This window comes from Trichosurus vulpecula, chromosome 7 (assembly GCF_011100635.1).
Source record: "Trichosurus vulpecula isolate mTriVul1 chromosome 7, mTriVul1.pri, whole genome shotgun sequence".
NCBI classification, from domain to species: domain Eukaryota; kingdom Metazoa; phylum Chordata; class Mammalia; order Diprotodontia; family Phalangeridae; genus Trichosurus; species Trichosurus vulpecula.
In genome coordinates, this window is record NC_050579.1 from 45,268,291 (window position 1) to 45,295,653 (window position 27,363).

Consider the following 27,363-nt stretch of genomic DNA (forward strand, 5'->3'; position numbering starts at 1 on the left):
ATCCCAGAGGCACCTTAGAAGGTTGTGGAGAAAGCAGGGCCCTGGGGAGACAGAGTCCATCACCTTGTGACAGGCTCCAGGGATTTGAAACACAGAAGGTTCCACAATCACCAGCTTGGAAAAGCTGCTCTGCCCTCATGGGCTCTAAGGAGGCTCAGTCACTAGGGGCCTGAGCTATACTGTGGTAACTCAGATTAATGTCCCCTAGGTACCTCATCATACATCTTGGAACTCCTAATTTAGTTTCTGCCCTCTGAAGACCAGAAACTGACCCTTCAAAATTCTGAGAACTCAGGGCAAAGAACAAAACTGAACTCTAAGATGAAGAAATAATTTATTTTTAGTAGGCATGATAATACCTAGGGAGATTTTAATAGTCCCTGCAATCCTGTCCCAACAAGTAAGGCTCTGGCATGCATTTGGTTAATAGCAGTAAGTTCTTTCGTAAGATATTGCCAGTTATCAGCCCCTCACCCCCAATTTTTCCTGGGAGTGATCTCACCAACAAGACAATAAGACCCAGGAGAGTTTCCCATGTTTCATCTTTGCATTTTTCCTGAATTAAGTTCTCGCATTTGTAAAAAGAGATGGGTTTCTGGCACTAAGATAATATTCTGAACCAGCCAGGAAACAATTCACCAGCTAAGAGACAACCTGAGGAGAAGAGACAAGATTCCCTCAGCCCCTCAAGCTGGCAGCAGCTCTGAAAAGAGAACAGCTTTGACCTTTAGCGGTTTTTCTTTACTTGCCTAATTCTCCCCCTGGCATGGTCTTAGGACTATGACCAGGCTTAAACCTCACTGTAAGTAGCCCCACAGGTTGCTCTGGGAACTTCTTAGCCAACTCACCTTGTTATTTCTGGAAACTTCTTATATACATGAACAGGACTGGCTTTTATACGAATGGCTTCCACATTAAACCACGTTTTCTTACCTACCAGTTACACTTGTTGGAGGCAGAAGGGGCCCGACTCAGGTAGAGGAGGTGACATGAGTAAAGTGGTCCCTATTTGTTCTCCTTCCATTAAGAATCAGTGAACCTTGAACCGTTCCACCCCACCCTCCACTACTCTTCTTCCGGGAACTTTGCTTTAAGGAAAATATTTTTTAGAGGTGGGTGGTGGGTAGAATAAACAACTTCTGGCTAAATCTACTAGGTCCTTCACACCTACACCTACATCAGGTATGTTTCGTGGACCCTTACCCTGCCCCTGCCCACCCCCCCACCTTTGGCTGTCTGGTGAAACCCATGGGAACCTTCTCTGAATGTTTTTAAATGTGCAGGATACATAGGATTACAAAGGAAACCAATTATATTGAAATAATTTTTTTCCCTATACAAGTTCACAATCCCCTTGAAATCTACCCACAGACTACTTGGGGGGGTGAAGAATATTAATTCTGTCTCTATCCCCTTAAACTCCTTGCCTTTCCCTTCAGTGCCCCCAAAGAAATACATAACCTCTGAGACATCGGCTAATCACCCCATTAGCTCGGAACTGCTGTCGGCACACATCTACCGTTTTCTTGTTTCCCTGGGCTATGGCATCTCTGTCTCTCAGCACTGGTCTCACCCCACACAAGGGCGAGGCATTTCCTCCATCCCTCCTCCCTGGAGATTTGTTCACAGGGAAACATTGGGGTGTGGGGGGTAGGGAAGGGGATGACATTAATTTAGCAGGAAGGCCATACCTTGAAAGTTCAGTTGCCTAGCCCATTCCCATATCAGTCTCTGCCTCTCTATAGCTGTCTACCAGGATAAAAGAGGTCAGAGAAAGAAAAGGAAAAGGGTGTGGGAGCCAGCTGAGGAAGGAGACTGATGAAACAAAGAAGGGATGAACACCCCAGTAGACAAGTTCAGAATGAAGTTCCATAGCTGATAGATGCTGGAGTAAGGTGTATAGCTTTTGCCAGAGGCAGAAGTAGCAAGACAACCAGCGGCAGTAAAACTTTGGCATTTTATTAAGAAACATCTTTATTTTTAAAACAATTGTACAAAAATTGTAAATATATATAATATATATCTGTATATATGCATACATACGCACTCATCAGAATCAAACACTATTTCAATGACATCCTAAATAGAAAAAAGGAAAATATTTAGGTTTCCTTAAAAGTGTCTTGTATATAAAACTGTCAGACAACTTGAAAAATTGAGGGCACTTGGAGAAATGGTTTGTGCTGAGCGGTCTGAGGGGGAGAGGCACACTGGGGAATGGGGAATAGAAGGCTGGTAAAAAAGGAAAAGCTGAGGGAGGGAGATTCTGTCATTGTTCGTAACAAAGCAAGATCCCTGAAGCAGAGAGGGCAGCATGGCTGTGGGTCACAACCTACATTAATTCTCAGAAACACCCTCCAGAACACGGCCAGGGTGGAAGGGATGGGGACAGGGGCCTGAAGGGGGAAGGACAGAGAGACACAGGAACTCCCACACAGAGAATGGAAATGACCAAGTAATTACGTTCCCCCTGTGTGGAAAAACCTCATTGTGGTAAGTGCAATGGGGTCAGAGAGGCAGGGGATGTGAGGTGGAGATTTGGGGTCACAATTTCCTGACAATAACATGACTGCTATTACACAGTCTAGAAAATGCCACCAGCACCTCCATCCCTTTCAGCCCTGTGAGGCTCAGAAAAGACAGCACCTGGGATTCACAGCTACTCATGGCCTCTCTTGCTGGTGGTCCCTGGGCAGAATGTAAGGTGTGCATTCAGAGTTCATCAAATGAACAGGAATTGGGGGCATTTAGCCATCATGTGTGACAGAAAGCAGCATAGAGGGCATTAAACGTCCACATTCACCTCACCCTAATTTCTGCTTCCAGCCTTTCAAGGTTGGGTGTGCATCGCTAGAAATAAAGCGTAAGGCATAAGTCCAAAGAAATCACAAAAAAATGTCTAACTCTGGCCCAGCATCATCTGACCTAAAGACAAAAGTCACTGGGGGAGTGGGGGTGGGAACTCCCAACATGAGGAGGGAGAGGCCCAGAAAGTCAGCTCCCTCTTTTCTGGCTCCACTTCGGATAACAGTCATAGTGAGAAGAGACACTTAGTCCATCCTACTGAATTACGGAGCTCCATCTGCAACGTTTGATGCCATTGTAAAACATCCAGCACCCACAGCACCAGTCACACCACATGCCAAGCAAAGCCTTCAGAAGCCCAGTACCAGCTGATCATGGATACTCGCTTCACAGCCTTCTTCACGGCTGCCCAAAGAGCAGCCTTCACAAAGGAACCCAAACCAAGAAAGGAATAGTCTCCATTCTCTCCCTCCTACCTTTGCAATAATCTAAGGAGAAAAAAATACTTCTTACAGATCCCTTAACTTTCATTCTACATAGTTTTTCCTCGGAGTTGAACCCTGAGGAGAAGAAAACATGGAAAAAGTATGTGTCTGTGTTTATCTATACATGCATGCCTGCACACACACACACACACACACACACACACACACACACACACACGCGCACACACACGGCACCAATAAAACATCTAAGTCACACAATTCTACTCTCTAATGGGACAGCCCTATGAAGAATTCTGTTCTTTTAAAGCAAAATAAAGAAAACAAGTAATTTCATATGTCACAGAGATTCCTGGCATTACTGAATTGAGAGGAGGTATTATTTAAATGGTGGGGGGGTGGGGTGGAGGAAGTGAGACATAAAAACAAACACAGATGGGTGCACGTGTACATACGTACGTACTATGTATATATGTATCTTGAAACTAGTTCTTGTAACGGAGAAGTCCCCACAGGCGCAGTGAGAGGAAGGGGCTACAAATTCATACCTCACTTTCCCTAAAGTTGAGAAGGAAGGAATTCCTATTTCTTCCTTTTTGAGGAATGAATAAGACAGATCACCCTTAGACTAAAATGCAAAGGTAAGCCTGAGGGTTCCTGACAGTAATACTGACATTTCTGAAGCAGCCTTTAAGAGAGACAATCCCTGGGGCCACAAATTTCCTTCTCATTAGTACCAACTCTCTAACCATCTGCCTGGGGAATAGGAGCTGCCATCTAACCCTCTGTGGCTGTTCTGCCAATAAGCCCTCTCTGACCCTCTAAAGCCAGATCAAGTAAGGAAGGAAGAGCTGCTGTGTAGTTCCCTAGGACTAGGGCAATTACCTACCCCAGCAAATCCCAAGAACACAGACCTATGGGAATTACTATCATTTAACATCAACCAACCTCTCAAACCACCCTGTCATAAAACCAAAGTCCAAGCTCCTACCTCCCTTCTCCTGAGCACTAAACTCTATTCCAAAGGAATGAAGATGATGGGGTATGCTGGTCCACTCTTTCCCACCAACAAGCCTTTAATATGCCCTTGTAACCACCAAAAATACCCCTACAACCTACCTTCATGACCTGCCAGGAACACTGACATTCAAGAAATGGGCAGAGAAGAGGTTTGGGGAAGGAAGTCAAGAGTAACTTGTATCAATGCACCAATCAAAATGGGAGGGAGGAAGAGGGATTTCTGGATGCACAGAAAGAAACATGTAAATGCCAGACAAAGAAGGGAAAGTAGGACAAACCTGCATCACCCACATCATGTCTAGAAGCCAAGGTTCTTTGGCCTAAAGAGGTTCTATGGGTCTGAAAAAATGCATTCAAGTCAACACATGAAGAGTGAATAGAAAACAAAAGTCCCCTGAAATGCTTTGCTCAGCTCTCCCCCTTCAAGCTCATGTGCGCACACGAACACACACACACACACCCACTCCTAATCCCTGGCTCCCCAAAGGGAAGCTGAAAACAAATAAAATACCCCAAGTGGAACCCAGAGGATGTAGAGTCCAGGTCTCCTTCCCAGGCCAGGGGAAGCCTCTAAGAGCCACCCTGCTCCATGAAGGCCACAATGAAGGCTTGGGGAAGGCCTGGCTGAGGGAGCCACTAGCTGAGACCAACTTCCAAAACTGATTAAATGAATATACAGCAATAGAGCCAAATCCAATTGTTAAATTTGTTTTTGAAGTTCTGTTTTCAATCTATTCTAAGCCCAAATTGATTCTGAAACTCTGGAAAACTGCATCAAATTGCTTGGTTAATCAAGGTAAATGGAGCCATGTTAACTGTCAAGTTTTTTTTCCAAATTAAAAATGCATGTTTTCCCCATGATCACTAATTAAGACAACCATATTCTAAACAGTCATTCGAGTGTTTACTTAGCTCATCTCTCTCTGGGTTTCTTCCCCTGCTTTGCAACAAAAGAAGAAAGACAACACAGCTAGCGGGAGGGGGGCCCCTCTCTGAAATATAACCCTAACCCACCCTTGCATTCCCGTTCTCCCTTTATAAACAGTCTTTTTCTGGAAAACAAACTCTACATTGGCACATATGAAAAATGAAGGCAGAAAACACTTTTCAAATGGCATGTGTTTTTTGTTTTGTTTTGTTGTGTAAGTAGTCCTTGGTAAAGTCTTTGGTTCCTCCTCATTTTACAACACTGATAGTTCTGATTTAGTCACTCAACATGTGTTAACATTCACTAAAGGCAGCATACTACTTCACTAAGTGCTAGGGGGAAGGCAGACATGAAGGGAGAGCAATAATTAGGCAAATTTACTCATCCTAACCTCAAACACAGAACAAAGAAACTCTCTCAGCCGAAGCTCTGATATTTTGCATCTATGAGTGGATGAACTGAAACACCAGGAAAAGGCACAGGTAGGTCAAGAATGTGCTGCGCTGAATACGAGGTACAAAAAAATGCTTCTCTTTTAAAGGCCATACCCTGATTCCACAGCCCTGAGCAGACTCTCCGAACAGCCTCCCAGCTCCTGCTGCCCGTTCCCACTGAGGGCAGACACACCTCACAGGTGAGCCCTGCCAGGCTTCACTTAGGCCACTCTGGATAAGTCCTGGCAACCCTGGCTGTCAAAACTTTAATTTCTTAAACTTGCACCTCTGCTGTGACATAAAACAGCTTCAAACAGTTGTTTTCAGAGCAGGCAAATCAGGGCAGATGAGATGGAGATATTCTGAATGCAAGAGCATTCCCTTTTCTTCTCCAAATCTCATCTAGCAGGCAGGCACGCTTTGTAAGTCCAAGGCAAATTTCAGGTCACGTGCTGGTAATATGATTAAGGAGTCTGGGTGTGTAGGGGAGTTATCACAACAAATACAGAACTCTGGGGATTTAAAATTAGGGACCTATTTATAAAAGCAAACAAAGTCCCCTAAATGTTTATGCTTGAAACAAATTTTGTGAGCTGAGAAATTTGGTCCTGATTCTTTGGGTCTCAGAAGACATCTCCCTGTAATTTATGTTTTAATTTTCCAGTTGTATGAAGAAATCTCCTGAGCCCACAGGGCTGTGTCCTGTTGTTATTTTCTTTTTAAAATGTCCTTGGTATTTCTTAACATTCTTAGAGGAGTTTTTTCCCGTTTTTTAGTTTTTAAAGGAAGAAAATAAAGGGGGAAGTGGGGTAGAGGCCTGAATATTAAGATGCCACAGTTTCCATGGCAACATCAGCATGCAGTTCCACAGTCCCTGCTGACCCTGTAACTTCTGTCCCCCTCCCTTCCACCTCTTCTTCCGTAACCACCAAAGCGTCCACCTCAGCCACCTCCTCTACCATAGGGATCTCAGTTCCATCTGGCTGCTGCCGGGACATGGCCTCCAGCTGGAGACGATATTGTTCAGCTTCCTGCTCTTTCTTTAGCAGCTGATGTCGGTATTCCTGGGCTCTGCGATTGGCCTCCTGGAGCTGCTGTTGGAGCAGTTCTCTCTGTGGGTCTTCCTATAAAAGTAAACCAGAGTCCATTTATGTCTGCCTAACTCCTGGGTGGGAAGAAAATGCTCTGATCCTCCATCCCCAACAGCCTGGTAAGCATCTCCAACCAGATGTCCCATCGGCGTTTCACACTGGACAGATCTAAAAGAGAGCAAATTCTCTTTCTCCCAGACCCTCCCCTCTCCTGTCACACATTGGCTTCTTATTTTTACTCACCCCACCCACAAACCTAATCCGATTTCTAGTCTTGTCCTATGCTTATACCATCGGTCGAGGACAGGCCCTTCTCTACACTCACACCAACCACTTGGATGACCGCCTGGCCCCCTGCTTGGCCTCCCTGAGCCATCCATCCTCCACTTAGCTGCCAAGGTGGTCTTCCTAAAGCTGCGGTCTGACCACGTCAGCCTCCTACTCACCCTGAGCCCTAGGGGGACCTAGCACCCTCAGGAGCACTCTGCTATCCAGCTCCTCCCACATGACAGTCCCAACTCCAAGCCTCTGCCCTGGCTGTTGCCAGGAGCCTTTTCCCTACTCACCTCATTGGCCCCTTCTCTCCTCCACCAATGCCAAGAACATTACCTTGGCTTCATCCACACTGTCTGTCACTTCTCTTCTTTGTTTCTTGGCCACTGGCAGCTCCCCAGCTGCTTCTTCCTCTTCTATTTCCTCTTCAATAATGGTCTCCTCTGCAACCTGACCAGCAGGTACAGTTAGAACTATAAGCCAAGGGACACCAAGGGGAGGAAGTGAATAAACAATAAAAAATATAGGTCTTGTTTTCTGTGGGTTTGGGGATTCTCTATTCAAAGAAATCAACAGTGAAAGGTTTAATTTGATACCCTTTATTATATACACTCTCTGGGGAACCCAGAGAAGACTATGGAAACATTTCAAAGCTCTTAAGGGAGCAGAGGGGTACATAGTCAAAACTACTGAAGCTCTGAAGACAGTCCCACTGTCCCACTGAAGACAGTGGAGCTAGGCACCAAGAACAAACAATTAATTTTCCTTTTTGTGTAGTATGGTGTAGAGGTTTGGTATGGAGGTATATTTACTAATGGGATTAATGGAGATGGAATGAAATAGCAGGAACAATCTGAAGAAGACCTAAAGCATCACCTTGAGCCATTCACAACAGAATAAAACTTTAGGAGATGTTACAGTTCACAGAAAAGAAAACTATAGCGATTCTCTACTTATCTGTGTTAATGGAAAGGAGCTATGGCAAAGATCATCTAAAACAGACCTTCTGTATTTTGGCTTTAGTCTATTTGCTTCATTAAATTTAACTTAGGCTGATTTTATAACTAATTTGTATTCCTCGATTTTACTTCAAGGGACAGTAAATCTGAGCCTCTTCCCACTGCCACTGCCTCACCCACTAGAGATCAACCTAGGAACTCAAAATCTGCTGGAGGTAATCTGTAAATGTGGATAATTCACAAAATGTAAATTTAACAGTATGTCAATCACAATTCTTATCTTTGGGATAAGAATTCTTAATAGAATTCTTCTATTAAGAGTAAGCTATGCATAGGGATAGGGCCTAGACCTGTAATTTCGATCCAATAGAGAACTTTCAGGTGAAGACTGTCTCTCCCAATTCAGGTTGACACTTTCTCTGTCTGAGAGAGGTGCCCAGGGCACTGAAAGGTTAAATGACTGGCCCTGGGGCCAGGAGGTCTCCTGATTAAAGGCTAGTTCTCTAGCCACTACACCAGGCTGCTTTCAGAAGCAAGCCAAATAAACATAATGCCAATCACTCCAACACTAGCATATTTTACAAACAGACAAAAATCCTAATGCATTTAGCGTCTTACTCCAATTAACTCAACTTTCACCCATTCAACAATTTCAGTAATCGAGCATCAAATAAGTCTTGAAAAGAATCTGGGAACATAAACTGTGTAGATGAGCTTGTTATCAATAATTTTCTAAACAGGCCTGAGAAGACCTAATTGTACTGTAAGTTTTTATTCCTTTTTACATTTCTCAATACAGACACAAATTATTTTTTTTTTCAATGAATATGAGGAAGGGAAAAGTCTCACATAGCATCATGCAAATGAGAAGTGTGGGATTCTGAACAGAAGTCATAGGTTTGGTCAACACCTGAGTCATAATGGTAAAGAGAAAGGTGAGTACGCTGACTCTTTTCTCACCTCAAGACATTTTTAGAAGGAGTGAAGAAAGCTGAAACAGCCTGACTTCGTTTTCATGCCAATCTTTGCAGTATCCTGCAACCTCTATGAGTCCATCCTCATCCTAACTTGCTTTTACATTTATTCAAGAGTTTAATTTCTGTTCTGTCTTTTAATAGACAGTCATCCAAATGGGGTAGCTCACCCTGTTGTCCATCTTGCATAGTCACAATGAAAGGATGGCCAATACCACCAGTGGGAATTGCAGTCTGGAGGTTACCCAGAGGAACTCCATCTGTCACTATGGTGATGACCCTTTGGCCTCCACTCCCCACCACTTGTTGGATTGCTGAGTCAACAGAACTTGCCTCCATGATTTCTTCTGAATTGGCTAGAGATAAAAGAGGAATAAAAAGTTGGTTTTTTTTTCCAATCCCAGCACTTTTAATACAAGAATATAGCTCTATGAATCCTCGAAACAATAATATTCAAAAATCAGATGAAACCTGGAAATCCTGCTGAACTGAACAATTCATGAGCAAGTCACAAGATCCTGGTAACAATAATAATAAGGAGAGAACAGCCTGGCTCATGCAATATCAAGAAAAGCAAATCTGAAAAGTGGCATTTCTGAATGAGACTGAGAAACACGCCAATGCTGAATGAGCTACGTGATGTGCCGCATGTCTAAAGGTCTGCTCCTTTAAAGTAAGCTGGTCTAATGATATAGCTTTTCAATTTCCTCAGTTGTTGTCACTTTGCACATAGGATATACTTAACAAATGCATACTGATACAAGTGTATGTGCAAGGAACTGTGCCAGGCACAAGGACTTAAGGGGAAAAAATTCCAAGAAACAATTGCTAGCCGCCCTCAAGAAGTGTGATCAGTTATTAGTCCAGTGCGGCTGGTTCATGGAACGCACGTGATCAGAGAGAACAAGAGCCATGTATGATACAAGGTAGATTGAGAAGGGAAAGATTATTGGGGGAGTGGGGGAATCAGGGGTAGGCTTTACAAAAGAGGCAGCAGGTGACCTAAGCATTGAAGACCCAGACTCTGATAGGTGCAGAGAAGACGGGAATATATTCCAGACCTAGAGGGAGAACTGTATGAACTCACAGACAGGAGACAAACTGTCAAGTTCAGGGAATAGGTTAGTTTGCAGTCCGCAGTACTTGGATTGAATATACTTGAGTACTTTTATAGGAAAACTAGACATCGGCATAAGCGCAGTCCCTCCTTTGTAGAAGTGCAGAGAACTAATGAAAGAGAGAAAGAAAGGGAGGGACAGAGAGACAAGGAGACAGAGAGACAGAGAGGACTTGCAAGGGAGCTTTTTGCCAGGGAAGGTTCAGGTAAATTTAACAGTTTTTAATCAAAGGTCACCTTGATAAGACAAAAAGCATGACTACACGGACCAAGAGCCTTATTCTTAGAGGAATCCAAACATTCAATTCAATCCAATAAGTATTTATTAAGAGCCTACATACCAGGCACTGAGACTATTGTTTTGTAGTCTTTCAGTCACGTCTGACTCTGTGACCCCATTTGGGGTTTTCTTGGCAAAGATACTGGGGTAGTTTGTCATTTCCTTCTCCAGCTCATTTGACAGATGAGAAAACTGAGGCAAACAAGGCGAACTGACTTGCCCAAGGTCACACATCTAGTAAATATCTGAGGCCAGATTTGAACTCAGGAAGACGAGTCTTCCTGATTCCAGGAAATTTCCAGACTGCGCCACCTAACTGCCCTAGGCACTGAGACATAAATACGAAAAATGAAGCAATCTCTGCCACAAAGTTGCTCATATTCCACAAGGAGGGAAAAAAGCACAAAGAAAATTAAATATTTGTATTTACAAAGTAATTTCTGAAGGGAGGCTACTAGCAACTGGGCTGATGAGGACAGGCTTGGTGGAAGGCAGCGCCCTGGCTGGGGGTTCAGCCCCTTCTCTTTACTCCCATGGCCACCGCTCAAGTTCAGACCTTAATCACTTCTCTCTTGGACCGCTACTCCTAATTGCTCTCCCAGATTCTGTTCTCTAATTGTAGTCAAATACTCACTCATCTGTGTAAACACAAGTGAGCTATGGCAAAGATATAGAGCTGCCAAAATAATCTTTATAAGGCACTGGTCTGATCATGTCACTTTCCTATTCGAAAACTACAATAGCTAAAGGATAAGAAACTGGCTCTTCAGCCTGCACTGAAGGCCCTTCATAACCTGACTCTAACTTACCTTTCCAGCCTTCTCTCCTATCACTCCTGCCCTTCATGGCCTGTGCATTCCATGAACCAGTCACACTGGACTAATAACTAACTGCTGCCTGAGCCTCACAGCCCATTTCCTGTCTTCCTACATTTTTGCAAGACTTCCGTTATTCCTGGAATGCAATTCCTCTTCATTTCTACCTCTCCAAATCTTCATTTTTCTTGGAGGATTCAGCCACAAAGCCTTCTCTCCCCAGTTACTAGTGCTCCCTCTCCTCCAATGACCCCATATTGATGTCTCTGCATGTACCTCATAGGTCCCTGGTAAAACAGAAGCTTCTTGAAGGTAGGGACTTACATATTTTGCCTCTGTCAACTCCACCAACCAGAACAAGCAGAACGCCTGGCAGAACAGACTTAACAAAGGCTTACTGAACTGAATGGCAACAGAATAACTTATCATCATCACTATTCAAGTGTTAATGATGGAGATAAATTAGAACTATTTGCTTTTATGTGGGAACTATAAGAAAGATTCCCTGAGAATTCCTGAAATATTACTGGAGGATTCCTTTCTGCCTCCACACCCAAACTGTCACCCAGGTGTTGGAAGCTGCCTTTTCCCTTTGGCCACGGCTCAAGGACTGGAAGGCATTCAGGCTCTAAATCTCAGAAGTGCACTCATCCCTGCCCCCCCCCCCCCAATAAAAAACATCAGAGAAAATAAAAACCAGACAACTTGGAGTACACACACTATGGCAAAGAGACAGGTAATGTTCCTATCTATTTTGATACAAGATATCTCAGCTGGCTATTCAGACTCTAAGAGCATCAGAGTCAAAACATGCCATACAATATCTCTGAAAGATCATTTAATACAAATTAAAACACTTCATTAAATGTGAAGCAACTGGAATCCCAGCAGACACACCAAGGTTGCAAGGACACAAAAGAATGACTCAAATTCCCTGATATTATTCAGCTGACTGATGACATCACTTAGCAACTTTTCTTTCTGATGTTCAATGAATCCACGTTACCTTTTTTAGACTGCCTCTAATTAAGCACAATTCTTTTTCATTTCATGCAAATTGAATCTGAAAAAATAAAAAGGACTTTCACTAGTCACTTACCTGTGGCTCTGTGGGAGTTGGAAAGAGGAGCCGATGCCTCAGCCAGAGCAGCCAGGGTGGCCAGCACTGAGGTGGTAGAATTGGAGAACTGGACTGTTGAAGTATTGGAATCACCTATTGGGAGGAAAAGACAGATGAGACCCAGCAGAGTCAGGGTAATTTGAGATGGACTAAAACACAACGAAGGATTTAATCTTTCCTGTCAGTCAACACTATTTAAGTAAATTTATTTAAGGTATTTCCCTGAAATAAGCGTAAATGAAGAAGGTGGGTACATGGACAATTGAGATCCCCCCTCTGGCTCCCTCCACCATTTGGTTCCTATCTCCTTGCTGTTGTTTAGCATCAAGTCCAGAGCATCCCTCCACCTTTTACCCTGCAGTGGCAGCAGGAGCATCTGCTGCCAACAGTGAGTACATACACACAGCTTCCTTTACCACTGGCTGCCACAGTGGTTGTTGAATTCGTCCTGCTCAGACCTCTCACTCACCACTATATGGCCAGGTATGGTAGAGTTGAAAGAAGAGTGAACTTAGAATCAGAAGGTCTGGGTTTTAGTCATGTCTCCACTTCTCCCTGGATATGTGATCTTAGACAAGTCATTTAGCTTGTCTATTTCCTTATTTATAAAATTCAAACTACCTCATCAAAAAGGCTGTTATGAGAATGAAAGGAGAACATAAGGGCTTCGCAAATGTAAGCGAGTATTATCACTATTACACTACTAACACTACTATTGTGAGCAGGAAGAAGCTAGGTGGGGAAGACTTCAACCCAAACAGTAATTATAAGGGAAACTAGAATCTTCACACACACAAAACATATATCCTGAAATACAAGCAGATATACATTTGATGTTAACACTTGTCTAGTCCAATTATGTATTGGCTTAGTGCTTTGTCATGTGACTATCCTATCAAGACCATAATCTCCTGGAAGGCAGTCTTCTTATACGCAGGTGTGCCTCACTTTATGTATTGTGTTCCCAAACCACCTTTGTTCAAATTAAAATTTTGTGAAACGAACCAAATTTTAATGCTGTATTAAAGTTTCTAAAATAATCTATCTTCTTTGCTGACTGGCCTTCAATTGATAGTGATTCCTAATGCTCCAGCTTTGTGACTAATTGCAGCCCTAGCCTCTGATTCAAGGGATTTATGATTTGTAACTCTTAAATTTAACAAATTTCTGGAAGTGTATTTTTTCATGATGCTATATATCATTTCATAATGTAAAGAGCTGACTTAGTTTTCTCATCTGTTAGATCGCTAAGCTTTTTTTTTGATGGCATTAGTTGTCATACCCTTCTGCTGCAACTTTTGACTAAAATACTAGTCCTCTTCTGAAAATGATACAATTTTGATTACATAAAAAAAATATTGAAATTAGAAGAAAAACTGAGAAAAAAATCTCCCAGCAAATTTTTCTGATGAAATTCTCATATCTAATACAATATAATGAACTGATTCAAATTTATAAGAAAAACAGATATTCCCCAATGATCCAAGGAGGGCTATGGATAGACAGTTTTTAAAACAAGAAACCTGAGCAATCAAAAACCATATGAAAAAATGCTCCAAATAAGTAATAATTACAGAAATGTAAATTAAAGTGACTCTGAGGTTCCACCTCACACCTATCAGACTGAGATGCCAAAAGAAGAAAATGAAGCTCGCAAGGTATGTCAACTGGACAAGCCACTTAATCTCCACATGCCTTAGTCTCCTCATCTATAAAAATGGGGATAACAGCACTTAGCCCACAAGGTTGTTGTGAGGACCAAATGAGAATCAATGTGTGTAAAGTGCTCTTTAAAACTTAAAGAGCTATCTAAATGTTAGCTATTTCTATAATTGTTTTATGAGTACAAGATAATATTACTGAGCCATAAGAATTTATGAAAGAACAGTTTCAGAGAAGCCTGGGAAGATTTGTATGAACGGATGGGGACTGAAGTAAGATCCAGGGAAATGTATACAATAACAACTTTGTAAAAAGAAATAACTTTAAAAGGCTTACTCAATGACTGACCAGCTATACTTCAGAGAACCAATGATGAAGCTTTTTTGGACCCAGATAATGTGGGAATCTGTTTTGTTTGGCTATACCTATTTGTTACATAGGCTTTGTTTTTCTTTTGTCTTTTCCAATGGGGTGGGGCAGGGTAGGTAGAAGGAGAGGAAGTGGATGGATGTGAAGGATAGGATGTGGTAGCCAAAAAGAAAGAAAAAGAAGAGTGAGTCATTCAAACACTTTCTTAAAATACACAGAAGAGAAGACCAGAAAGAATGACAAACGAAGACTGTTTTGAAAGTTACGTGTTAAATTTATTAGACATTTAAAAAGAAAAGTATGTTGTACATAAAAGAAACTCACAGTTTTGTATATAGTCATCTTTTTCTGTTCTACTATGTGATAGTCAACTAGCATTTGTTAAATGCTCATTATGTGTCAGTCATACATATGGAAGTGTTCTTTTTATCCAGTGTTTCTGAAGTTCAGAATTTTTTCAGAAACAAAATTTTAAAAAAATATATAATTGCTAGCATTTAACTATTGCTAAATATAAGGTTTGTAAAGCCCTTTACAAACAACATCTCATTTGGTCCTCACAAGAACCCTGAGAGGTAAGTGTTGCTATTATGCCCATTTTACAGCAGAGGAAACTGAGGCAGACAGAGGTTAAGTGACTTGCCCAGGATCTCATAACTGGTAAATCTCTGAGGCAATATTTGAACTTAGGTCTTCCTGACTCGAGGTCCAGCGCTCTGAGCACTGTATTCCAAAGAAAAGAACCTGCTCAGGAAGCCAAACGGCTGGAGTCAATTAGGACTGCCTGACCTCCAGGAGGGAAGTATCTAGACTTACTTCCTGCAGGGCAGGATCCAACTATTTATTATTCATCCCCTAATGCATTTTCTTGGTTGGTGGTTGGCAGCCATAGCAAAACCTAATGTAACAGCTTACCATCCTCATCCCAGCCAAGGAAAACATGGAACCCTGTATCTTTAAGTTCCTTGTAAGGATTAGCTTGGTGGAATGAGTTCATCAGAACTCTGCTTTGCTAAGCCCTGTGACTACAGTGTTTTGGTTTTTTTTGGAGGGGGGGGCAGGGCAATTGGGGTTAAGTGACTTACCTAAGGTCACATAGCTAGTAAGTGTGTCAAGTGTCTCAGGCCACATTTGAACTCAGGTCCTCCTGACTCCAGGGCTGGTGCTCCACTCACTGTGCCACCTAGCTGCCCCCCTGTGACTATAGTATTAAGTATCAGCCTTCATTACTTTGGAACGATTCTGTACTTGGTTCAGACATTCACCCAATTTCCTTTCAATACAGAAATTAATTAACAAGACTACTTCAGAGAGTCATTATGTAAATGGTCTTCTATACACGGAAATTATCTGAAATGGAGGCCTCTGATCTCTGATACTTAAAACCAATTACAACTAACAAATACACCAACAAGGCATGTGATATATTAGACCTTTCCCAGAAGCATATGGGATAAGGTAGTAGATTTCTCCTCAATGAAATCTCTTCGTTGCTCCTGGAGGGCATAACCCAACATTAAAAAATATCATAAAGTGTGTTGGGGAACTGAATCATTTGTTTATAACTTGAAATGTATGATCAAAAGCCTCAGACCAGGATTAATTGGAGGCTTGGAATAAGGAAACTGTCACCAGCTAGCCAATCTCAACATTAGTGATAATTAGAGCAGATCCTAACGTAATTACTGTAAACCCAAAGGCAACAAGCTGCCATCATCTCAAGTTTGATGGAGTTAAGTGCCAGCCTTAGCTGGCGATGGGTATTTAAGCTACTCCCTGCTACCTATACCTATGGAAGGCAACAGAAGCAAGGAAAAGTCAAAACACCAGAGTAAGCAAAATTTATTTACGTCAAGTTTTGGAATGCATTATGTTAAAGGGCAGCAAATTTGTCTTTTGTCAATTTTTAAAATTAATTTGTGCCTTTTCAGGGTACATATAAGCTGACTGATGGTTGGAAGATACCAGGTTGTACAAGAACTAAAGTCTAGAATTTTTAAACTACTGCAGATAATTCACATATGGATAACTGAAAGCTCTGGAGGTGGAAGGCAGGATTTGAACTCTGCCATCTCAAACACCAAAATGATACACATTCTAGTATAAATTCAACTGTTTCTTAGAAAAAAGAACATTTTGGAGTAATAGACACTGAGAAACCTCAAAGTGGAAAAGAAAACCCTTCAGCTGAATAGCCTACTCTGAATTTTTCCTACTTCTTTTCTCTTCCTCTTTTCTACATGTATTAAATGACAGGAAGATCAGCAAGCTATGGAGAACTGGTGGGCAAACCGCCTCATGAGTAACAGACCACAGTAAGGATGTCACTTCAATTATGGATTGGCCTTAGCACCTCCAATTTGGTACTCCAAAGAGCCAAGAGGAGTTGCATATTTGTCCAAAACACCTCAAGGGATGTGATTCTGGCTCATGAGAATGGAGGCCACAGCTCTGTCTGCAGGACAAGCCAGTTTAGCATCAGAAACACATCCACTCCTCACAGGTTTTGATGCCCAAATAACGGAACCTTGTTTAAAGGATAACCAAAGTCATGTCCTCAAGTGTGGCCTATAAGCAGTGTTTTGGTGTCTGTGCACCACTAAAAATAACCTTTTTTAATTATGCATTTGAAGCAAAAGGTGGCTTATGACTTATAAAAGGAAGAGCAATACTGTCCCCTAGTGGCCACACCAGAGAAAACATTAAGAGACAGTTACACCACTTGGAGAGAACAAGAATTTTTTTTCCTTTAAACAGCCAATACAGTATTCATTCTCTAACATTTGGAAAATTGCACCAGAACTATGAATCTTCCTTTTAACTTTGAGTTAAGGATTAAAAAAAGTCAAGAATCAAGTCAGACGAAGTTAATGGCACAAAAAAGAGAAACCTCAAATTCCTTTAAGACAAATATTTGTAAAAACAACTGATAAATAAACTTGCTAAAAATACTGGTCTGCAAAAACTACAGCCTTCCTTTCTAAGCAGCCTGTAAGAACACACTCAATTTCTTTAGTTAAATAACTTACATGTAACTATTTTGGCAACTTCAGGGTTACGACTGGATTTAAAATTTTTCATCAATTCCTCTTTTTCTATACATGCTACACCTCCAGAACATGGGCATTCGATTATTTTTCTTGTTATCACCTGACAAACACTTCTCCACTTTTATCTGGGAGATAAACAAGTTGCTTAACATATTACATACAGCTCTTCAGTAGCAAGCTTCATTTTTAATGACAAAAAGTGCCCAAATATATTCACAGAAGCATAAATTTAGTGTTAGAAGTAATCACAGAGATCAACTAGCCCAATTTTAAATAAGGAAACAGATCCAGAGAGGTTAAATAAATTTCCCAAAGTAACATGGGGGTAAGTGACCGAGGGTGAATTTGAACACAGGTCCTGACTTTCACTGTAGCACACTGCTTTTAAGCTCCATGCCATTTTCCCCAGAGCAGGCATAAGGGTAAAAACACAAATGTAACCTAATAAGAAATCTCTTCTTCTTTATCCTATTCACAGAGATGATGAAGATGACAATAACTTATAATACCTAATTATGTGCCAGGCACTGTGTCTCTCATCTGCTCCTCACAACAACCCTGGGACGTAGGTGCTGTCATCATCCCCAGTTCAGAAACTAGGCAGGCAGAGGTGAAGACACCTGCCCAGGGTCACTGTATCTGAGGTTGTATTTGAACTCGGGTCTTCCTGGGTCCAGGCTAAGCTCTCTGTGCACTGTGGCACCACCTAGTGCTTCTCTAGTATAAAGGAAAACCTGCTAGCATCCTATGGACTTTCTGTACAGATATTGCCCCCTGCTCCACGGCCTATTACCTGTAGTGGTTTTGGTGCTGGCTGAAGACACAAGGCTGGCCAGGTTGACAACTTCTCCAGATGTAAAGATAAAGGGAGCAGCCATGGTCATTGTGCTGGTCGCTGGGTTGGCTCTCTCGGGATTGGCATTCACCTGGTTCTGCATCGCCTCCTACCAGACAAAGCATGACTTTTCAAAGTCAGAATGCTTATTACAGCCTTAGTTACACAGTTACTCAACAGCTCCCTTGACAGTATTCTACCATCCAGAACCAGTCCCAGCACAAAATGTCCCAGGGAGTTCAGTGTTCACATTAGGGCTGCTGGTTTTTTTCTCAGACAAAAGAAACAAGAGACATTAAGTTACTTTCCTAAGGTTGTTTATATCTTTGAAAAACAAAATGCTATCATGTTCAAAAACTATGAAGACAGGCCACCACTTAACTCTGTTGTTTCTTACCTTCCCTAATGCAGGGGCTAGACTAGTTAACCTTTACTATGTCTTCTGGCCCCGCATTTATAAGATCAGTATGCTAATCTGCCTCCATACAGTCAGGAATCACCTCCTGAGTTTGCAATAACAACGTACTCCACTGTTCCTAGGAAGAAATGCGAAAGTATGCACCAGTCCAGCAAACGACTCTCACATTTGGAACATGACCTTTTGAAGGCTACCTCCCATACAGCTGAAGCAAAGATGGCCTCCCTTTAGATTCTGTTACTATCAGAAGCAGTTTTCCACAAACATGCTCAGGGCTAAAAAAATCCCTGTTACATAAGGAAGTTTAAATAGGGAACTGAGAGCTGAACTGGGCAACCAAGTCTGGAAGGAACTACTTATGGGGAAAACAGACACAAAAGGAATAAAAAGTTGCATCTATTTCTCACATACTTTATTACCCACACATGAACTGTCTACAACTGAATTTTAAATTTTAGCCTTCCTTGTGATCTCAAACGTGATTAAGGGACAGACTCCCTTATCAACTATAAGACATTCAGAAAACATGCAATGACATTTAAAGATTTGCTTCAGTCAAATGTAACTGGAAAGGCAAACCTCTTGGAAGGAACCAACACAACAGATTCCAAAACCAAATAAATAAAAATTATTTGTTGACTGCTCATACCATTATTCTCTTTGAAAAAAAAAACCAAAAAACTGAATTGAGTATAGAGCATGCTACAAACACCCCACCCCCACCCCCGTTTTGAAAGGGATTTTTTAAAAAGTCTTATTTTGAAAGGGCTGGGAAAATCCAATTTTGAATCCGCTTCTATAATAGATTTCAACTTGTTTGGCTAGCATCTAAGGAAATGACAGTTAAGTACAGTAGCCACACACCTGGAGAATGACCAGAATCTCTGGGTTGTTCTTCTCCAGAGCTATGTCAAAGGCAGATTTATCAAACTTGCTGAAGGCATGGACATCAGCTCCATACTTGATCAGCAGCTCCACCACGTCACGATGATGGTGCTCTGTGGCCCAATGCAAAGCAGTCATTTTCAGCATGTCCTTGGCATTCACATCTGCACCATTCTGCCACAAAAAAAACAAATTTTTACTCATATGACAGCTATAGGGCAGTAGATATGAGCTCCCATCACGAAACTTGAAGGATTATTGGAGAATTGTACATATTTCAATTTGGATCATGCTTAAGTATCTTAAAAGGAAAACAACTCCAAATTCTCTCTCTCTAAATGTTAAGTAAACGTGCTACACAGACTGGGGACAGGTCCTTTCAAGGAGAGTACTGAGAACTGGAACAGATAGGGGAGCAGTATTTCTCAGTAAGACAAAAAGAACACATATTTGTTTCACTGTAAGCATAATGAAATCTAAGTGCCTGAAACTAGGGACCACCTGCTTATTATTCACCATTTTAAGAGTGTGAGGAGCTGACTCCTCTCAACCACTGTTACCCTTGAGAAAGATCAGTTCTCTTGCCCCAGGAGCCTTGCTTTCCACCCAATTTCTCTCTGCCTTCAGTTCCCTCCTGCCCATTCAGGTAAGTGACTCAGAGTGCTGAGTAAGCCTCTGCAGGCCTGCTTTGGAGTTACAGTAATGGTTCTCATTTAAATATGACTCAACCCAACCTCATTTTGGTCTTGCTTTACCCGGACAAGCAGATCCACGATATGTGCATGTCCATCGGCTGCGGCCATATGCAACGGAGTTCTGTCCACCTTAGTTCTGGCATCTCTGCTAACCCCTGCTCTCAGAAGCACTTCCGCTGTGGAATAATGACCATACTGGGCTGCCAGGTGGAGAGGTGATGTTCCAAGCTGTGGAGGACAGGAACTGTGATCCCAAGCATGATTAATTGACGTCCTACTGAAGCTTACAATCTGGATCAGAAGTCAGCACTAAAGACCTGGAAATCTCTTCCGCCACTTTCACAGCAGCCCATCAATAAACTTGATAAGCTAATATATTGCCGGCTGACTACCCAAATGTTTAGGTGAAACAGTAAAACTAGTCAGCCTTTCTTTGTAGAGGTAGAGGATTATGGGCACAGACATCGCAAATACCGTCAGATCAAACTTATGTTTGTTAAATTTGAACTTTCTTTTTTTTTATTATTCCTGATTAATGTCTTTTTTTTTCCTTGTTAATATCTTGCTGGGGAAGAGATATATTCAGAAATGAAGGTGGTTAAACAAAAGAGATTGGTCATTTAAAAAAATAAATAAAAATTGAAGCATCAGGTAGAATAAAATCCAGGAAGTCTTCCTAGAACTGACCCTTGTAGAATTTGAAAACAGATGAGAAATAAGAATAGGTAAAAGAATTAGAAGATGTTGGTGGAGTTGTGAACTGGTCCAGCCATTCTGGAGAGCAATTTGGAACTTTGCCCAAAGGGCTATAAAAATGTGCAAGCCCTTTGACCCAGCAATACCACTTCTAGGGCTGTATCCCAAAGAGACCACACAAGTGGGAAATGGACCCATGTGTACAAAAATATTTATAGCAGTTCTTTTTGTGGTGGCAAAGAACTGGAAATCAAGGAGATGCCCATCAATTGGGGAATGGCTAAACAAGTTGTGGTATATGAATGTAATGGAATACTATTGTGCTATAAGAAATGAGGAGCAGATGGACTTCATTATAACCTGGAAAGATTTATATGAACTGATGCTGAGTGAGGGGAGCAGAACCAGGAGATCACTATACACGATTAGAGACACATGGTATCCGTAAGGACTAACTTTGACTGACTTGGCTCCTCTCATCAATTCAAGATTCAAAGACAGCTCCAAAAGACTCATGATGGAAAAAGCCATGCATATTCAGAGAAAGAATTATGGAATCTGAATGCAGATTGAGGCACAATATTTGCTCTCCTTTTTTTCCTTCTTTTTTGATTTCATTTCTTCTTTCTCATGATTCATTCCATTGGTTATAATTCTTCTTAACAACTGGACTATTATGTAAATAAGTTCAATCTGAAGATATATGTAGAACCTACATTGGATTACATGCCATTGGTGGGGGAGGGGGAGGAAAGGGAGGGAGAGTAAATTTGGAACCCAAAAGCTTGTGGAACTGAGTGTTGTAAACTAAAAATAAAAAATAAATTTATAGTTAAAAATTTTTTGAAAAGAATTAGAAGAGAGAAATAGGGACTAGCAAGTTATATGTAAAAGTCCTCTTATAGAACAGGAATCTAGGATTCTATAATGCATCTTTAATAGAAACAACTTTGTCTAAAGTGTTAGGTCTGTGAATGCAACACAAAATGAGGTTATGGGAGCAGGAGAGTGCAGTAGAATGGTGGTGGTGGTGATCTGTCAATGGCAAAAAACCAATGGTTTGTCATCCATGGCCAGATCCTAGAGTTATCAATATTCTGCTCTGAAATCTGAACAGAGGCTGTTCCTCAAGGTCTAGCGCTCTCTATTTTAAGCTCCTTTAGCACCCTCTTAGTATCTCACATTTTCATTTCCTTGTGATATGCATAACTGGATTTAATTCACATTGCTCTTTTCCAGATCTATTTACAGAAATGTTCATTTCACAGGTTCTCCTTTTGTTCTTCCTCTCTCATGAAAGAGCAGCTGGCACCGAGGCTATGAAATAAGCTCCTTCACCAAACACTTAAAACCCAGAAAGTCTGGGGAACCTTAAGCTCAAGAACTGGTATTATGACCTGGAGCTCTGCTTCCAAAACTGGCTTTTAAGTCTCAGGAAATTGCATCTTTCTCTTTAACTGTTAAAAGACTGGCAAAGGAAACTGAAAAGGCTAGAAAACTGCTATCAACCAGAACACAATGGTGAAAAGAGCACCAAGAGGTTTATTGCTTTAAGAATTCATTCTCATTGTACTAGTTCAGTTGAATTTCAGTTAATTGCAGATGCTTCCAACCCAAGTACTGTTGTTTAGTCATTTTAGTGTTTCGGTCATGTCTGACTCTTCATGACCCCATCTGGGGTTTTCTTGGCAAAGATACCAGAATGGTTTGCCATTTCCTTCTCCAGCTTATTTGACTGATGAGGAGACTGAGGCAAACAGGGGTAAGTGACTTGCCCAGTGTCACACAGATAGTAGGTGTCTGAGGTCATATTTGAATTCAGGTCTTCCTGATTCCAGGCCCAGCGCTCTATCCACCAAACCATCTAGCTGCCTTGCAGGTATACCCAAATACACCCAAGAGAAAATTAAACCCTTAGAAGACACACTCAAAAACATTTCAGAAACACACATATCCCAACTACCACCAATATATCCCTAGGATCCAATTTGGAAAATTGGAGTAAAAAATAGCACACTAATCATGTCTTCAAGGTGTAACTGCACAAAACCTGGGGCAGTGAGAATAAAGCACCAAAAAAAGGTTTCCAGGTAAGAAGGTTCCAATGAAATCCTGTTTTATCCTCTCTAAGTCACAGATCACCACCAACACAGAATGTAGACTACATTCTGTCTCCGTCCTGCACTTCCCCCCCCCCCCCCGCCCCGCCCCAACATTCTCAGGATTCAGCAGTTACCTAGAAAAATACCCCACAGCCTTGTCCTGGGTGAAGTCCATGCTGAAGTACTAATGGGTGGAACAGGCAGGAGTTATGGGGCAGGAGATTTTGGCTGAACATAAGGTAACAACTACTGTTGTCCAAAAATAGAATGAACAGTCTTGGTGGGAGTAGTGAATCCCCCCATCACTAGAGGTCTTAAAACACACACTGGATGAAATCCAGCTTCAATCAGGGATGGGGTAGATTAAGTTTCTGTCTCATATAAGAGTTGGACTCACTAACTTCTGAGGTCCCTTTCCATGCTAGGATTCATTCTCTTCCTGACTTGATTGTCTCTGCTTCAGGTAGCTTAGAAAGATGTTCTCTCCCTTAAACTTACCCAATCTGTGGTAAAAGGGGCACCATTGGCCATCAAAGTCCTCACTTCATCATCTTGTCCTTTTCTTGCTGCTTCTAGCAACCTCTTCCCCAGGTCCACCAAAGACATCTTTATGCATAAGAACAAGTATTTTCAGGAAGCTGTAACCCCCAAAACAACAGCGTTAATGAAAATGCTTTCTAAGACACTCTTGGCTGACCTATTAGCAGCTTACCTTCTGATTTCTATCTCCCCTGACACAAGTAATGAGTTGTCTGGGAGATGCCCACATTCTAATTCAACAATCTCTCACTTTCAGCCTTCAAAAAAATGTTCTGGCAAATGCAAAGCACTAAATTGCAATGACCCCAGATCCATTTTTCTTGTCCTGGGTGTCAGTTGATAAAGCAGCATGCCACTGCTGTGAAATGAACTCTGTGCCAAAACATCGTTTCAGGAACCACAGTAAGTATTGTGTACATTATACAGAGTGTCCCAAAAGTCTTAGTGCGGTTTTAGGCTTTAATAGTTTAAAACTGCGCTAAGTCTTTTGGAACACCCTGTATAGAGCATATTATCTCCAGAGGGCAGGGAGAATGCTTGGCTGTGTAAAAACCTCCTATTTCAAATCACTGCTCGATGAAATTAAGGAATTCATGCTAGAAACTAGTATTTTATGAACAGTGGCAGGCCTTGGGATCGGCATCCAGCACAACGGAATAGTGTGCACAGGGTTTCTAAAACAAACCTGTTTAACTGGGGTCCCCCTCTTCAAGCGAGTGTGAAGGCGCAGGACCAGACAAGGTGAATAACAATTCCTGGCCTGATCTCTACCCTCCTTAGACCAGTTGTACTATCACTCCATGACTCATTTCTCCATTTACATAACATAAGATTATCAGGATTCCCATCTTCCAAGAAGGGCAGGGAATAAATCACAACAGCTTCAGTTTTCAGAGGGCTCTAAGGTGAAAAAACAACTTTCTTTCGGACAGCCTTGGCAAGTGGCATACTCCCATTTTACAGATCAAGAAACTTAAGGCTAATAGAGAGGCTAAGTGGCACTGCCATGGTCTAACTGGAAGACGCAGTTTTCCAACCCAGGTCAGCCCGACTCCAAATGCTGTACTCTGCTCTGCCACGTTGCCTCCCTAAGGTTTTGCCTTTATATATCAAACGGCACAAAGGAGACTTTGCTTAGTGTTTTCTGCCTACTAGTTAAAAATCAAACGCAGCTTTTTAGGTGTTTATTGGTCAAAAACTCCATTTAACTACTAAAGCTGGTTCCCTGCAGACGATGCATTTTCAAAAAAATCTATAAGATCCAAATTTTACACACCTTGATCGCCCCTACAATAACTGCTCCCAGAACACGGCGGAATGAACGGGCTAAGCAATAAAGCGCAGAAATACTAGTATGAAAATGAACTCTTTATCTGCACGTGTAACCAAAGGGACTTTCCTTAAAACCACCAAAAAAAAGACTCCAGTTCTCTAGGGGAGCGGGTATGGAAAGCAAACATAAATTCCTTCAAAACGTAGGCATGACAGCTCCGAAAAACCAGCTTCACATCTGCGCTGCTATCACCGCCACAACTCTTTTTTTTTTTTTTAAACTACAAGTTTCGGTAGGACTGTGAGTTTCCCCCATCTGTGCTAAACCGATCAATTTTATCAGGCATCTTTATCTCATTTTGGGGCCATCATCCGCTATAGGGGAGGAAAAAGTGGCGGGGATGACATCATTCAACAGAAACTGGGGTTCGCGTCACATGCTCCAAAGGGGCCAAGGACGGGTTTGTTTTCTAAGGTCTCAAAGACAGAACCCAAGCCAGGGCTGCAGAAGACGGTGATCGATCACCGCCACCTTACGCATTTACAGCGTGTCTATTACACGAGCTGAAGCCTCCGCTAGTTCTGTCCCCCCCCCCCGAACCCCAAGGGCAGATGTAAATGGCATTTGGAAGGGGACGGCATCTTGTTTGGTGATGCTGGGGGGGGGGGTCCCCGACTTTGTTCCAGCATTGCACGTAGATGCTCTCAAGGCAGCGTTTGGGCCTAGATGGGGACCCCCTGCTGACCCCCACCCCCCACGCAACGGGAGGGACCGGAGGACTCGTGAAACGAAGATAAGGAGCCCGGCGCTGCGTGGCCGCAGGGGGATTTTCGTCACGCGCGTAAATAAAAGACGCCCCGGGGAAGGCGAAGAGCTGGGTGGGGCGCCGAGAGGAGGCCTTCCCCCTCAGCCCCCGCGACCCTGGCACAGGGAAAGGAAGGGGGCTGGGAAGGCAGGCCCCAGCCCCGGGGATGCGGCGGGGCCCCACGCCTCGCGATCGTGGGGCTCACACGTAGGGCCACCTAGCGGCCTCGCCGGCGCCCCCCGCGGCAGAGCCTGGGCACCAGCCCGGGTGCTCCACGCCCTCTCCCAGACCCCTCCCCTTCCTCCCGACTCCATCCCCTTCCTCCGGGCCCCTCCAGAGGCTCCCGCGGCCGCGCTCGAGCACTCGCCTTCCGGGGGCCGCGAGGCGGGGAGGTGGGAGGGGGTCGCGGGTCGCCCCCTACTCCCCCTCCCCACCCCCTCCCCGGGGACTCACCGCTGCGTTGGGGACGCCGCCGACCCTTCTCCCTCTGCGCCCGCCAGCTTGGTCCCCTTTTTTCCCCTGAGTCGGACGCCCAGTCGGCAGTAGCAACTTTTTTCGGCTTTTTCATACATGCATATGTGGGGGGGGAAGGCCTTTAACCCCCCCTCGTGGAGAAATGGAGGAAACAAAATGGCGGACCCGGAAGTGCTGGGGCCGCCCAGGTTCATCTCCGGTGGAGGAATCCGCCGTGGGAAACAAAGACTTCTCCGTTCCCGCCGAAGAGAAGATTACGGGGCCTGGGGGGAATCATTCTCCGAGTTCGGAGGCCTGCGGAGGGCTACAGACATTTGCCGAGGTCGGGGGGCATGGGACTACTTTAGAGCTGCGGAGTCTTACGCGGTCTCACGTATTACAAAGTCCCGGCAAGGGGCGGGGCCCGGCCTTTTTTTTTTTTTTTTTTTTTTTTTTTTTTTTTTGGCGCCAAGAACGGGAAGAAACCGTGAGGGGAAACTCCTCCGGTGCCGCGGTCGCCATGTGGGTGTCTCAGTGCCCGGCCCCACGGAACCGCGGTTCCTCTGACGTTCCAGACTTGGGGCGGGGCGTGGGTCCGAGGGACGCTTATGACGCTAGGATCACGCGGTCGCGCTCGCGGCTTTGGAGGTCAAACCCGCTCCTTCCACTGCGAGCACGCAAGACCGTGGCCGTGACCCGGGTGTGGAAATGATTGCTTTTTTTAGAGACATTAGTACGAAAAGCGACAAGCCTTTATTAATTGCTTACTGTATGCCAGGCACCATGCTTCGCGCTGGGACACATTGCCTGCCCTCCTGCAGCTTCCATTCTAATGGGGGATGGGGAAAGATGGGAGAGGGGAGACCGTGTCGGGAAAGAATGCAGAATTTAGCCGGTTTGACCGACCCGGGGCGGGCAGAATAAATAATTCCAGGGCCCGGCAAGTTTATTTACCGACTTAGGTTTTTTTTTTTCTCACAAGATCCGTTTCTTGAGAAGTCACCTCAAACAATCTTCTTAAATGTCCAATTAAGTTATTAAAACCGGCATGTTCATTTCACTTCTTGAAGATGGCACGGATAGTAATGGAAAAATTTTCGGTGCTTATAGAAGGGGCGGTACTTACGTGCCCCACTCCTTTTTTTTGAATGCCCAAGGTGGAGGGTATAATCTCAATAACCTTTAGTTGTTAAAAATGTATGTATTTTCCCATTTGAAAATGATTTCTCTTTGAATTCCTGTAGCTCCTTTGTGGTACCTATGGGAGCTTCATACACTGTGCCTTGAATGCTAGCTTAAGTTTACTTATCATCTTGCTCTA

At 43.0% G+C, this 27,363-nt stretch overlaps 1 protein-coding gene across 2 annotated transcripts; it reads right to left on the minus strand.

The window, feature by feature from the left end:
* Positions 1-2,028: 2,028 nt before the first annotated feature.
* GABPB2 (GA binding protein transcription factor subunit beta 2) lies at positions 2,029-26,180 on the minus strand. 2 transcript variants are annotated; one of them, XM_036767712.1, is made up of 9 exons: positions 26,043-26,180; positions 23,470-23,609; positions 20,234-20,401; positions 19,458-19,652; positions 18,134-18,284; positions 12,239-12,352; positions 9,098-9,283; positions 7,331-7,467; positions 2,029-6,754 (listed from the first exon to the last, which is right to left on the minus strand). In XM_036767712.1, exons 2-9 carry the CDS (start codon positions 23,575-23,577, stop codon positions 6,455-6,457), a joined length of 1,359 nt encoding a protein of 452 aa, XP_036623607.1. In that variant the 5' UTR covers positions 23,578-23,609; positions 26,043-26,180; the 3' UTR covers positions 2,029-6,454. The 2 variants fall into 2 exon arrangements, with proteins under 2 accessions (XP_036623607.1, XP_036623605.1); XM_036767710.1 differs by lacking the exon at positions 26,043-26,180 and adding an exon at positions 23,684-23,704 and having other exon boundaries at positions 23,470-23,577.
* Between the last annotated feature and the right edge of the window lie 1,183 nt (positions 26,181-27,363).

Excerpts from the sequence above, each read along its gene's own strand:
- GABPB2 (XM_036767712.1), bottom strand. The coding sequence starts at position 23,577 with ATGTCTTTGGTGGACCTGGGGAAGAGGTTGCTAGAAGCAGCAAGAAAA. Across the intron at positions 20,402-23,469 it reads CCCCTTTTACCACAGATTGG|CTTGGAACATCACCTCTCCA; the intron begins GTAAGTTTAAGG and ends TGTCCTCCACAG. Across the intron at positions 18,285-19,457 it reads AGATTCTGGTCATTCTCCAG|GAGGCGATGCAGAACCAGGT; the intron begins GTGTGTGGCTAC and ends TTTGTCTGGTAG.